This window comes from Podarcis raffonei, chromosome 8 (assembly GCF_027172205.1).
Source record: "Podarcis raffonei isolate rPodRaf1 chromosome 8, rPodRaf1.pri, whole genome shotgun sequence".
Lineage (NCBI taxonomy): Eukaryota > Metazoa > Chordata > Lepidosauria > Squamata > Lacertidae > Podarcis > Podarcis raffonei.
Window position 1 is genome coordinate 19,448,538 of NC_070609.1, and position 13,834 is coordinate 19,462,371.

A 13,834-nucleotide genomic window follows, 5' to 3' on the forward strand; every position below is an offset into this window, starting at 1 on the left:
AGTGAAGAAACAGTATTTCATATATTTGGGGCCTGGGTTGCTTTAGAACTTCAAACACTAATACGAACACTTTGAATTGGGCCTGGAAACAAACTGGCAACCAGTGTAGCTGCTTTAAAACAGGAGTTACACGAGTTCTACAGAGAAGCCCAGCCAGGAATCTGGCTGATGTTTTTTGGACTTGTTGACGTTTCCAAGGCATCTTCAAGTCCATTTAAGTTGATGGAATTGGTGAGGTGGGTGAGCAGTGATGACATCTCATCCTTTGGTCTCTTTTCTCTCCATTCTGATTGTGGACTAGATTGTAGATCACGGCCCACAATCTGACTCCCGCCCCTCTGACATCTCCCTTCCCCTTTTCTGAGGTTTCCTGCTTGAAGCAATTTCAAGTTCTCCTTCCTTGCTCTTCAGCCAGAGACAACCACTGCTGTCTCTGGGGGTTTGGCTTCCACACCCTTGGGAACCCGGAATCGGATCATCCTCAGCCAGGGAGACGTCAGCATCAGATTGATCCCCGATTTAGGAGGTTTCGCCATGGGCCGTCCAGGATTCCCTGTCCTCCATGTTCTTCTGGGCTTGGCTTGGGCACAGCTGGGTGAGTTGGATCAAATACTTCCCATCTCTTCAGCCTCCTCTGAACTTCCTGATTCCTCCTCTGCCTACTGTGACTCTTCTTCCTTGGCTACGATCAGCCCTTAACCAACCAACCAACTCTCGACAAATGCGACATCTCTGCATTGTCTTGGGCTACATAGTTTTTCTTGTCAGAGTTTGGGACAAATTGCCTTAAAGTATGTCTCCAACCTTTGCCCAATGGTTGTTGTGTCCGTCCCAGAGTAACACAACAAGCAAACTTGAATCTTCCCCTCTTCCACACACACCCCGCACAAACTCACAGGTAGTTCTATCGGACCATCACTTGTCTCTCAGTGTCTGGCAGCTTCCCCATACCCATAATCTCACTAGGATATTTTCTTCCCCCAAATTTAGGGGCAACTGACACATACGTGAACAATATGACTGTGTGATTGTTTCAGCTGTTCTTTCTCTTTTTCTACCTCCCCGTGTTGCTCAATCAGCTTCGTACTCATTCTCATTTTATCTTGGGGAAGGATCCTAGCTCAACAATTTAGCATTTGCTTTGTATTTGGAATACCCCAGTTTCAATCCTCAGCATCTGAAGGCTGGGCTGGGAAGTAAGCTTGCCTGAAGCTGCGAGTCACCATCAACAAAACTGAGCTAGATGATTCTGTAGATGACGGTTTCCTATGTTCCTATGTTCAGTTTAAAAACTGCCATTTTAAAACATCAGCTTAATTGCATGCCTTATTACTATGTTCAAACAGGGACTCCCCAGGGTGTCAGCGGCTCAGCTTATCTTCTCCCTTAGCAGAGAGAAAAGTGGTTGTGGGAAGAGGGTGAACAGGGCAGGAGCCCAACCATAAATACATTGCATCTCCAGGTCTGAGGCGACATACACACTATCCCTTTAAATCACATTCAAAGCACATTTTCCCCCTCAAAGAATTCTGGGAACTGTAGTTTGTTAAGGGTTGCTGGGATTTGTAATTCTGTAAGGCAAACTGCAGTGCCCAGAATTCTTTGAGGGAAAAGGTGTGATTCCAATGCGCGTATATATTTCGTGTATGCAGCCTGAGTCTCGGTGATGTAGATTGGAGAATGTTTGGGGGCTGGCAGTGCAGGAAGCTGAGCAGCCAGCCTCTAACCCAGGGGCAGCCATCATGGCAATCTCCAGGTATTTTTGGACTCCCAACACCCATCAGCCCCAGGCAATATGGTTGGGATGGTGGGAGTTGTAGTCAGATAATATCTGGGGGGCAGTGGTGGTTATGTTCTTCTGTGAGAGTTCCTGTTTCCCCCTTCATTCACCTGGGGTGGGAAAATTAGTCCATCTGTGTCCACTACCTCTTGCTTTCAACACGGCTGAGGCTTTCAAACATCCTGTTCTTGCAGGAAGGTTTTGCTTAAGCATAGTTCTCCTTCAGCTGGTGTGGTGGTTGCAGCTTTAACATTTCAGCAGCGCCCGGTTTGAGCTGGTGCCCTCCCCAACCTCTCACATTCCATTGTTGGTCCTGCAACACCCTCTCGGCTCCCAGTGCAGGCAAACTGGTTGCGCTCCCCTAAATCCACCTCTTATGGATTTATTAGACCTCCTTGGAGACTCATGGAAAAAAGGGTCCCTAAGGATTGATTAGGAAACTGCGTCATAAGGGAATAAATTACATGTTCTCTATCTCCTTGGTAACATCTACAGTAGCAAAATACATGAGACGCTGTTTCAAACTCCAAATGGGGGCAAAGACACCATCTATCCTTGTCCTGTCTAGGATATTGGTGGGTAAAACCAGGCAATAAAACTGCTCTTCTGTACTCGGGTACTATTAGAAAATAAAGATATGACATCTGTTTGTTAGAAGCAGACCAAGTCAGGTCCAGCAAGCATGGTGTATATGAGTCATTAGCTGGTGTGTGTAACTCTTGAACACCCATTTCCGGTAATACAGAGAAAGGAGAACTGACGTGTGTGTGTGCGCACACATGCTTGCACACTTAAAATTTTAAAATGCTTACATCAGTATGACAGTTTCTAAACCAGCCAGACCTCCCCACACCTTCAGTTCCAATACAAAAAACTCACCATGGGACATATATCTTGTTTGTTTTCCCCCATTAACCCACTAGCCCAAAACCCCAGGAAGAAGAAAAAATGCCACAGCAACATTCATTTAGTTGTCCTGATTAATCGGTGATTAGGCAAGACCACCCACTGATCAGAGGTAGCCTTGGGAGATACAGGTACACTCAATTACCTGGGCTAATTGTGTGACCTGTGTCTCACTATAGTTTGAGTGGAGAAGCACCTGTACTCTACCCTAACCCCACACTGGGGTGGGAGTGGGCAGGTTAGGACTGCAGCCTTTGTCTTCTATCTCTCTTTCTATCCCTTTCCATCTTGTGAGAGAGGAAGGAACTCTAGAAATGATCTTTCCCTGACTTTGATAGAAGCATTCCATCAGTGCCAGCTGGGTGTTGTGGTCATCAATGCCAGAGGATGGCACGAATCCTACATAAGATATTAGGTGCCTTCAACAGGGCTGCTCTCTCACACACACACCAGATCAAATCTGGGGCCTGATCCGGTGCTTTGGAATGGCCCTGATCTGACCCAGGATGATCAGGGACTGAGTGGATCTCAGAAGAAAATCTATTGAGGGCCTTGCACAGCCATGTGGTCAGGAAGGAGGGAGACAAAGCTATGCCTCTTCTTCTTCACCCCCCCCTTCCACCCACATGCAGCGGGGAGCTATGGAAGGAGGAGATAAACACAGGCTTCCTGCGCCTCTCTTTCTCCTTGCTCTCACTGCTCCCAGAATGTCCTCACATTTACAAAGCCCCCGATTGCTCAGGGTTGACCCTATCCAACTCAGGGCAATCTGGGGTTGCATCAACCCAGTCTGCCCAAATCTAAAGTCAACCCAAATACAATTAGCGTACCACTCTACCCCATACCAGAGGTGTACAGTTTTTTACATGTAATGTTCAGTGAATGCAGAGCCTGTACACTTGTGCACAGAAGATTTGAGTGGTACAAGTCAACAAGTGTAAATGATTTCACCCAAACGCTTGTATATGTGTCGGACCAGCTTGTAGTTGTATTCAGTGTAATGTGTGAACAAGCCTCTTGCCTTGCTGGATCAGTCTAAGGCGGGTGAGCTATGGGTCCAGTGAGTAAGCCCCACTGAATGCGGTGAAGCAGACTTTAAAGTAAACATAGGTTGGATTGTGCTGCATCATTCCATGATACCCAGTATTCTGTCTCCAACAGTGACCAGCCAGATGTCTCTGGAATGATCTGAAGCAGATCTGTGTTTCTCTGCAGCATCTGATAGTCGACAGACTTAGACAGAAACACAGAATTCTAGAGCTGGAAGGCGTCCTGAGAGTCATCTAGTCCAAACCTTTGCAATGCAGGAATCTCATACATGACAGGTGTCCATCCACCCTCTGCTTAGAAACCTCCAAGGGAGGGGAGTCCACCACTTCTCTTGTGAGTGTGTTCCACCGTCAAACAACTCTTCCTGTCAGATAGTTCTTCCTGAAGATAATGGTTTTGTTTTTAAGTGTCACCGTTGTCATGAGCCCAGGCTGATCTTGTGGCATTATCTCTCTTCTGAAGGGCCCATCTCCTGAAAGTGACAAGCCATTCAGGGCCAAAGCAAACATGCCTTGTGAGATCTGTGAGCAGATCCCCCAAACTGGTTTCCCCTCCAACCACTTTAAAACCACTTTCTGGTAGCGTGCACGATCAGTGCATTTGTTGTGAAGGAGAGCTTGTTTATCACCCAAGCTGCTATTAGATCTACTGGGGAACCAAAGAAAAAAGAAAAAGACAAGTTCTTATACTATGCCTGTCTTTCTTCTGCTGCTGTAGCAATATTTTCAGCTTCCTTGGGGAAGGTATGTCACTCAGCTAATAGGACACCTGCTTTGCTTTCAGAAGGTCCCAAGTTCAATCACTGGCATCACCAGGTGGGGCTAGGAAAGACCTCCATCTGAAACCTTGCTGCTCCATTGCCCATCTGTGTAACAGAAAATTCTAAACTAGATAAGCCAACTTATCAGGCTCACTATAAAGCAGCTTCCTCTGTGTGGCAGAGCAAATTAGATCAGGGGAATGGCGTGGAAAAAAGGCTTAAAACCCACTCTCCCAGCTCCAGTGCCTCAATCCAATAAGTGTCCCCTGAAGAAGGCTTCCTTTTGTCTGTCCTCAGTGCACCATCAATCAGTTCGACTACAGAGCTACATGTTCTAGCATTCACTCTCACCATTCTCATCTGTTGTTCAGCTAGATGATTTTTCACTCTGAATTTGATAATCTTACCGGGGAGTGGGGGAGCTTTAGACCAAGTGGTGAACCTGTAGCCCTCCAGATGTTGGACTACGACTCCCATCAGCCTCCACCGGGATGACTAAAGACCGGAGCTGATGAGAGCTGGAGTCCAATAACTTCTGGAGGGCTACGGGTTCCTCATCCCATCACCTAGAATTGCAGCCTTACTCCCTAGACACCCTCAGCATTGCATAAATCAATACATAAAACATTGGTGCCCCACTCTGCAAGGGCTCCCTAGGCAATATGTAAGAAAAGTGATGACAGGGACCTAAACTTTCTTAGAGATGCATAAAAACATGCATAATCCATGTGGATTAGTGCTGCATCCATGCTGGGCATCCCCGCACCAATGCCCCATGCTGCTCACTACGCCATTCTCCTCCCTGCTCCCCCTCTGTTTACAAGTTACCAGACAGTGGGAGAAGAGATTCTGATGTTGTTGTTGCTGCTGCTGCTGTTAAATGGTCAGCATGCCAGTCAGCATGCCACAATGTGCCCTCCATGGTTGTTTTTGCCTGGATGGAATGTGTCTTTCAACTTTGACAATGCCCCTGGCAAATCTAGATGAAGGGTAGAGAGACATGTGTTCATCCATGTAGAAATGAGCATACTGTATAAAAGTAAAATTAATGTTGCTTGCTCCACCCATTTTTCCCCTCTGGCCCTGCCCACTCAGGGCATGCGGCTCCTGGAAGGTTGCCGAGAAGGAAATGTGGCCCTCAGGTTGAGAAAGTTCCCCCTCCCCTATGATATGTGAACTCTCATACACAGATGATCCCACCTATAGGACACACAACGATACTTGTGATTCAGGGATGCTGACTGCTGTGGGGCTCAAAATCAGGAACCTGACCTAATCTATAGGTCAGTGATCTTAGGGCAGGATGTCTAGGGTCCCACTCTACAGAATGAGTTGGAAGGGGGAAAGCAGCAGGGCTATCTTATCACATTTCCAAGTAAGTAAGGTAATGTGCTTGACTGTTAAGTTAAAAGTCTACAACTGCCTAGTTGCAACACTGGTCCTATGAATTAAGTAAGGGGTGGGGAATCTGGGAACATTGAGATGTTTCTGGACTGCAGCTCCCATCACCCCTGATAGTCGACCGTGTTGACTGGGGGTGATGGGAATGGGAGTCCAGCAATATCCAGGTTCCCCACCCCCTGGATTAGGAATTGACTTGTTTTACTGTTGGGGCTGCTGTTCAGAGGAGAGTTGTACAGGCAGTTTCAACATGGGCATGTACCAAGTGAATCCATCAGGTTTTAAGTCTGCAGCCTATCCAAAGAATCTTGAAAGGCTAAAGAGGAGATCCGCCTGAGACCTTGGAAAGTGCTACCAGCGAGAATAGATCAGGCGGGACTAGCAAGGGTGAAACGTAACTTCAGATAGTTATCCTGTTTATAGACAGACTTGAAGAGATGGAAGGGACATGTTCATCCACAGATACATTAAGGCACATGGTTATTCCAGCAGATGTGGCTAGACCCAATCACACACTCACACATATTAACACACACACACACACACACACACACGTACATGCCCCCCCCAATGCTGATCTACAGGCACATTAATATGCATTCACACATGCACATGCACACTCATACTTGCACAAACTCATGGGGAGAAAGACGCACAGGACTCTTAGTAAGGTAACTGAGATCATGGCTTTTCCTGTTATTTGTACATTTATGATCCATAGGGATCCAAAGAAAGAAAGAAGAAAACTGGAACAGCTTAGAAGACTGATCTCTTTATACTTGGCTGAATCGGAGCCAATTCAAAGTTCCCTGTCTCGTCTCCAGATAGTTTGGTGATTACTTTTGGAGACCTTTTTCTTTTTTTAACTCAAGGAAGTTGATGAAGCTGCAGTTAGAAGAGGAAGGCCAGAACAGGGCAGGGAGCGGGGCTTCTGAACCCTTTCCTCTTATGCAATTATTTCCACCCTGTTTTTCCTGCCCCTGGGGAAAGTTCTCCAAAGAAGACGAAAACACTTTGGAGGGGCCATTTTTGGTAGAAAAATTATGTTAGGTGAGAGAATTAAGGAACCCCTCCCATGCATGCTGGTTTTCTACTTCAAATGGCAACATCAGCAGCTGCATTGGGTAAAAAAAATAAGAGCACATCCCAAAAAAGAATTGTGGAACTATGCATAACATGCAGTTTTCACCCTCAGTTTCCACCAGATGGATTCAACAGCACCAGCTGACTGCAGGAGGCTTAGAGATGGGTGTTGATTTTACTACCATGAGGTGGATTTTTTATTCTGGACCCTTTTTCATTGCCAGCCAGTCGAGCATCTGATTGTTCTTTGATATGCTTTGGAGCCCTTACCAATTTCAGAGAAGCCTCAGCATTGCGGTCTAGTTCACATCTCTGCTTCCGTTTGATTCCAGCTTCCTAGATTAGTTACCTGGAGGTGGAGTGTTGCTTTGCCTGTCAGTAATTCTGTGGGTGCAGCTCTGAGTACAGAAACTGATCATGAGCAAAGCAGTCATTATTCTGATGTTGCATGGCCCAGGACCCCCCTCAATTGCAGGGGCAAGGCAGCACATGTAAGATGTATCCAATGCTTCCCCTCCCTTGGTCAAAAATGTAGCGCCAGTACTCACATCACAGGCACCAGAACAAACTTTTCTGCTGCTCAGGGCAGGTGAACACCATCACAAAAAGTACTGAATGTATATATAGTGGTTTTTATTAGCCCCTGTAATCTAAACCATTTTTCAGTAATAGTATAATTTTGCCTAATTCCAGCTTTTCCTCTCTCTCTCTCTCTCTCTCTCTCTCTCTCTCTCTCTCTCTCTCTCTCTCTCTCTCTCTCTTCTTATTTTTATTTATGTATTTGCAACTCATGCTTGTAGTTTTTGAAGAAAAAAGCTTCCAAACAGTTTAACTGATGCATCTCTAATAAAAATTTTGTGGGGTCACCTAACAATTCTCAGCAGCCTTAACAAACTAGATTTCCCAGGATTCTTTGGGGGAAGCCATGACTGTTTATGAAGTGGCATGATACTGGCTTTAAATATACAGTGCAGATGGGACTGCAGATGGGATGATGGTGGGGATGCCCTGGGGAAACATGTCAAACCACTCTTTTCTCAAACCTCTCTCTTTTCTTCCTTTTCTTTTCGTAGGAGCTGTCCAAGCCCAGAGAGGTAAGAACCTTTTCACACCCTCTTTTGTATTATTTACTGTTGCTAATGTTTTAAATAAATGATGCAAGCAGAATATGGGAGCCTGTGATGAAGAAACTTTTATTTAGGCTGTTCAGTTCCTAACAGTGATATATCAAGGGGGCACCTGTTCTTTGAGGTTTCAATTCCTTGACTGTGGTTCCTCCAGATTCTTGCACCACTCACAGCCCCTTTTGGAACACTTCAGTTTCTACTTTCAGTCTCTCACTATCAAGACACCCAGCCTTGTCAGGTGGTTGTGTCCCACAGGTGCTGACAGTTGCCCAATGGTGGGGACAGGGAAGCTGCGACCCTCCAGAATTTTAATATTTTTTCTCATAATATTAAATCCTGTCTTTCACAATGTTCCCAGTCGAGAGGTTTGTGGGGGTTTTTAAACCCTAGTGGCTGCTGTTCTGTCTATCTCATGATTGCACTGCTGTTTCTCCCCAGACTGTGGCAGCTGCTACCAGCTCAACCCAGGCACCATTGCCGGCGTGGTGCTGGGAGATCTGCTACTGACTTTGCTCATTGCATTGGCTGTATACTATGTGGCTGCTTGCATATATCAACGCCAATCAGCTGGTAAGGAGAGAAAAGCCATTCTTATTGCAGATATTAATATTGTGCAGCTTGAAGCAAATGGATGCATAAAAAATGACTCATTTTCAAATAAAAATTGTCCAGACCCATTAGTATTATTCAAAGCTTTACTAACCAGGACTTATTCAAAACAGGTTAAAAAATAATAATCAATAATGCATCCAGATAGTTCCCTAAGAAATATACTTGTCCAAGCATAGGCTCAGCATCTTCTTAGAAATAGAATATAACTCTAAACCAACCTGGAATCAAAGGTATCTCTCTCCTTACAGTCTCTGTTAGCCTGGAGCTGTATTATCTTCCAGAGAGACACATTTTCACATCTTTTTCCCACTGTGCCTGGGAACACAAGACCAAAGGCAACTCCCTTCAAAATGGCAATTTGCAACCAAATAGCTTAATCACATGATCTAAGGTTAAACACCCATGTGAAAGAGCAGAGAACATAAACAGTTAGCCCATCTAGAAACTCAAAACTTTGTTTTAGCATACTCAAATAGAATTTTCTGTTGTTAAAACCCTTAGCAATACACATACAGGCATTTTCCATTTCCATGTCAATTAAAGAATTGCACTTAACAATTATTGTTCCCTGAGGTTGGTTGATCATTCCCCTTCTGAAAAAATGGCAGGGGTTAACACTACATGCATAGATGTGAACAAGGCAAGAAGCCTATAAACCTGCTATATGGGTGTCCACTGAATGCTCACGGGGAGTGGGGGATTGTTCCTGCTGACCCTGCCCGTCTACTCTGCAGTTTAGCATAACTTGGGTGCAGAACCTATATATGGAAAATCTGTACAGCTTATGCCAAAATCAGAGTCCCAGCCACCTAGTCATACAAGTTCAGTATATCTTGATCGGATATGGGTACAAGACTAGAAACTAGAGCTGAGCAGAAATACTGGGGGGCGAGGGTTGAGAAAATCTCTGAGATTCTTCTTCTTCTCACCCTACCCCTCAGAAAAAGGAGGCCACTTTGCAGAATTTTCCCCAATTATTCCACTGTTTTTTGGTGGTGGTCACCATTCTCATGTCCTCCACAATGCCATGGAGTGATATTAGGTCTTGGGCATTGGGAAGGATGTGTTGGGGAGGATGCAAAGCTGGCTGCCAGCATAATTACTACTGCTGATGTCATTTGTGGAAGGAAGGAAGGAAGGAAGGAAGGAAGGAAGGAAGGAAGGAAGGAAGGAAGGAAGGAAGGAATTGTGCAAATGTCGCTGCTAATCATGAACCCACTCCCAAGAAACTGTTGAATGATTTCTCCTCCTTACCTGCAAAAAAGATTGTGGAGTGAAATTGTCTCCCCAACTTCTCCTTTGCGTTAATTTGCGTGTATCTCTGCTAGAAACACAGAAATAAATAGATGCAAAGAAACTATTTTCTCTCTACAAGAGGGGATGTGGGAAAGCAGCTTGGGCAGACGATTATCTTTTTCTAAGCAGGCAAATGGCAGGCTAAGAAAGGACTAATCAATCCCTCCCAACTGCGCCACTGTTTGCAGCTCCTGAGCTTATTTCCCATAACTCCCTTTAATAGGAAATGGACGTGGTGAGTGGCAGAACTTGGTGTCTCATATTTCAGTGGTGTTCCATGTAATGCCAAAATCCAATGCCCTTCCCTGCCTCTCGTCTTCCATTGGAGTAATAGTGGCAGAGCTGCTCCGGCGCCCCAGAAACTCTGTGCTTGAAGTGACTGCTAGAGTCGTGCTCCCCAAGAGCACCTCTGTGGCTGGAGTCAAAACAGAACCACAGCGAGTTTGTGAGAACCAGAGGTTTGCAAACACAAGCAAGTAAACAAGCAGACAATAAATTGCAATGGAGGAGGAAACAGACTAATGCAGACTGAGTATGCTCAGTAGCCACAGGATGTTGCATGTTAATTGAAAAGGGGGGAAATGGAAAAGGGAGGATGGAATGGAGTGTCCTGGAGAAGGGCTTAGCTGGCTGTGACATGTAAGAGTGTACAGCAATCTTTTGCTGCAGGTCCCACTTGGTTTCTTTTTTTAAGGCCAAGGAGAAAAGACTTGCAGAACTCTGCCTAGCTTCTAATTTGGCCTTCTTAGCTTGCAGCCGGAGGTTTTAACTGAACCCTTTTAACCACAAACTTTAACCAGCATTACATCCTTCCTCCCTTGAGCAGGGAGGACAAAGTAACCTCAGCTCCCACCTGCTCAGCCTTTTTTGCCTCTCTATTTACCTTTGAGGAACAAGACTCTGGCAGGGGAGGGTTAGAAACTTCAGAGCCATCCTAGTTATTCTTGGCCAGCCATTTGTAGGACCCTGAAGCAAGTTTTAGCCAGGATATTGTCATGCTAGCTCAGAGGCACTGGCTTGTGAGGGTGATGGGGGGCACTATTGCATGTGTGACGTCACACATGTGCAACATCCCGACGTTGTGCACCTAACGTCAGGAAGTTGGGAGGAGCCGGACACTGTGGTCACATGGCTTCTTCTCTGCCTCCTCCTAGTGCTGCCACCAGCGAGAGCCTGCCTCACCCCTTCTTCCCTTCATGGAAGGTGGAGGAGCAGAAGGAAGCAGCCGCTGGGGTTATGCTTCCTCTCTCACCACAGTCTCAACGAAAATCCCCCCACTGGGTGAACTAGGGGTTTTCATTATAAGGTGCCTAACATTCATGAGAGGGAAGAGGTTATTTACCTCAGGAGCATGGTGGGGAGGACCTTCCTCCTTGCATATCTGATGAAAGTTGAGGTGATCCCCCATAGCAACTTTTTTTAAAAAATGGCCCTTCCAGTGAATCTTTCAATACTGTATCTCCTTTTGCCTTAAGGGGTGTGCTGGGCAAATATCTGAGAGGAATGGCTCACACTAAGGGCTCATTCACACTTCTGCTTGTCCCACGGCTAGAAAGCCCAGCTCCTTTCCCAGGGAAAACCTACTCTTTAGCTTTAAATCAGAACAAACAGCATTATGCAGAATACCCAATTGGAGTTTGCTCTGATTGAGCGCTAAAGAGTGGTGTTCCCGGGGGCAGCGGGAAGCAGCAGAACAAGAAGAAGTGTGGATAAGCCCTCAGACACGTAGCTGACAAATGTTGATATAACTCTCAAATACCAGAGTCTCGTTTATGCTTGAAAAATAGCATCTTTGTCAGCCTGTCATCCTCCAGCTATTTCACCCAAAACATACAGAGGGTGACGGGTTAGCAGCACCTGATCTACACAGATGGAATAAGAAACAGAACTATTTCTCTCCCACATGAAAACACTTATTTTTCTTCTTCTTAGGAGACCTAAAGAACCCTCCACATGAATCCCCATATGAGGTGAGTGTGACCATGTAATTCCTTACTTCGACCCTGAGGCCTACTAAGCAGGCTTGTTGTGATGAGCCAAGCGGTTGCCATGACGATGAGCCCTGAATCATTGGCACAGTGGGAAGGCAAACCAAGGCATTATACCCTGATAGGTTGAATGCTGGTGTGCGTGTTAATCTGTTTTTAGTTTATTGCTGTTTTTAATTTTTTTCCCATTTTCAATAGCTTTTTAAAAAAACATTTTTATTGATAATTTTACTATTTTTTGTAAACCATTTTGAGGTTTTTGTTTTGTTTTGTTTTTTGTCATCCAGCAGTATATAGACTTTATGAAATTTATTTAATTAATAAATTATAGTGCCAGGGCAGAAAATCAAAATGGAGCATGCATATGCGCATAGTGGTCAGGGTTGCCTCCAATTCGTTGCCCAAAAAATGAGGAAATGCATGTTCAGAAGGGAAGTCACAGTCAGGTATAAAATTTCCATGTACTAATTTGTATGTATGTATGTATCCCATAGGATGTGCAGACGGTGGCCAAGTCTCCTGCACACTGTAAAGTCAAGTCCCCTTACTCTCCATTCTTAGTAGCAAAGTATCAAAAAGAAGATTCATTCAGACAGAGGGCTGAAGCCCCTTCCACCCCCTATAAGAGACGCCCCTGTCCCGGCTGTTGCACTTCTGACAAAGGAGAAGAAATGACTATTCAGCCAGCCAAATAATGAAGATATGCCTTGACACTCTGCTTCTTTTTTACCTTACAGGAGCTCCAAGTCCGTGGAGTGGATATTTACAGTGACCTCAAAAATCCCGGCCCTGGAACCTACAAATAGTCTTCCTTCTCTGTGCTGCTCTTTTGAGCTTCTACGTACAGTGGTACCTCAGGTTACATACTCTTCAGGTTACATACGCTTCAGGTTAAAGACTCCGCTAACCCAGAAATAGTGCTTCAGGTTAAGAACTTTGCTTCAGGATGAGAACAGAAATCGTGCTCTGGCGGCGCGGCAGCAGCGGGAGGCCCCATTGGCTAAAGTGGTGCTTCAGGTTAAGAACAGTTTCAGGTTAAGTACAGGCCTCCGGAACGAATTAAGTACTTAACCTGAGGTACCACTGTACAAGATTGCTGTTCAGTTTCTCCTCTTCAGCAGGCCTACTCAGAAGTTGTACTTTAAGGAAAGCTTTCTAACTGTGAACTTTCATTTGCTTCTCAATATAGAACTTCCTCCACAGAGATCGTCTGCTCTATTTTTGTGGAGCGTGTTCTGTCCCGTCCCCCACCCACCCACCCACATGCATCAATTGCAACATGGTCGGAACTGCCACGAGCTGAGACACAATGCAGAGCTCTTGGTGGTGGGGGGTTGGGACATGTGAGCCCACCTTCTTCAACCAGGACCCCCTTCTTCAAGCATAGAAACTCTGGCTGGTAGCCAAATGCCACAGCAAACCAGGTAATGCTGTGTCATGCATAAGACTAGAGGAGAAATCCATTTCGGCTGACATTTAAAGGCCAACTTACCTAATTTCAGAAACAATGCATGAATGGAAGCAAAGCCCTCCTTTGAAATTTGCACTTCCCCAAATTTGGCAATGCAGTTCTCCAGCCAAAAATCCATATATATGAGGAAGCCGTCCATGTAAATGCATATATTTGTGAAAATGACGCACAAGCATGCATGATATTAGCTTTGCAAAAGTGGGCATCTTAGGCAAAATTGCATACCAAAAAAATCTATTCAGAGAAATGTGCACTATGATGCTGATGTATTTTCATGAGGACTTATAAAAAATAATTTGCAAACCACCTAGCAGCTGATGTTTGAGGTAGCACTGCAGCAGCTGCTGCTTTCCTCTGCAT

General features: G+C 45.3%; 1 protein-coding gene across 1 annotated transcript; it reads left to right on the forward strand.

Moving 5' to 3' along the window:
* The first annotated feature begins 373 nt into the window (after positions 1–373).
* Positions 374–13,207, forward strand: TYROBP (transmembrane immune signaling adaptor TYROBP). Its single transcript, XM_053398370.1, has 5 exons — positions 374–595; positions 8,054–8,074; positions 8,546–8,677; positions 11,948–11,985; positions 12,741–13,207. The coding sequence occupies exons 1-5, from the start codon at positions 535–537 to the stop codon at positions 12,807–12,809; spliced, it is 321 nt and encodes a 106-aa protein (XP_053254345.1). The 5' UTR covers positions 374–534; the 3' UTR covers positions 12,810–13,207.
* The last annotated feature ends 627 nt before the right edge of the window (positions 13,208–13,834 follow it).

What these genes read in the sequence shown, in the direction of transcription:
- TYROBP (XM_053398370.1), top strand. Translation starts at nt 535, where the DNA reads ATGGGCCGTCCAGGATTCCCTGTCCTCCATGTTCTTCTGGGCTTGGCT. An exon ending in AGCTGTCCAAGCCCAGAGAG is followed by an intron (nt 8,075 to 8,545) that starts GTAAGAACCTTT and finishes GTTTCTCCCCAG; the next exon opens with ACTGTGGCAGCTGCTACCAG. An exon ending in CACATGAATCCCCATATGAG is followed by an intron (nt 11,986 to 12,740) that starts GTGAGTGTGACC and finishes TTTACCTTACAG; the next exon opens with GAGCTCCAAGTCCGTGGAGT.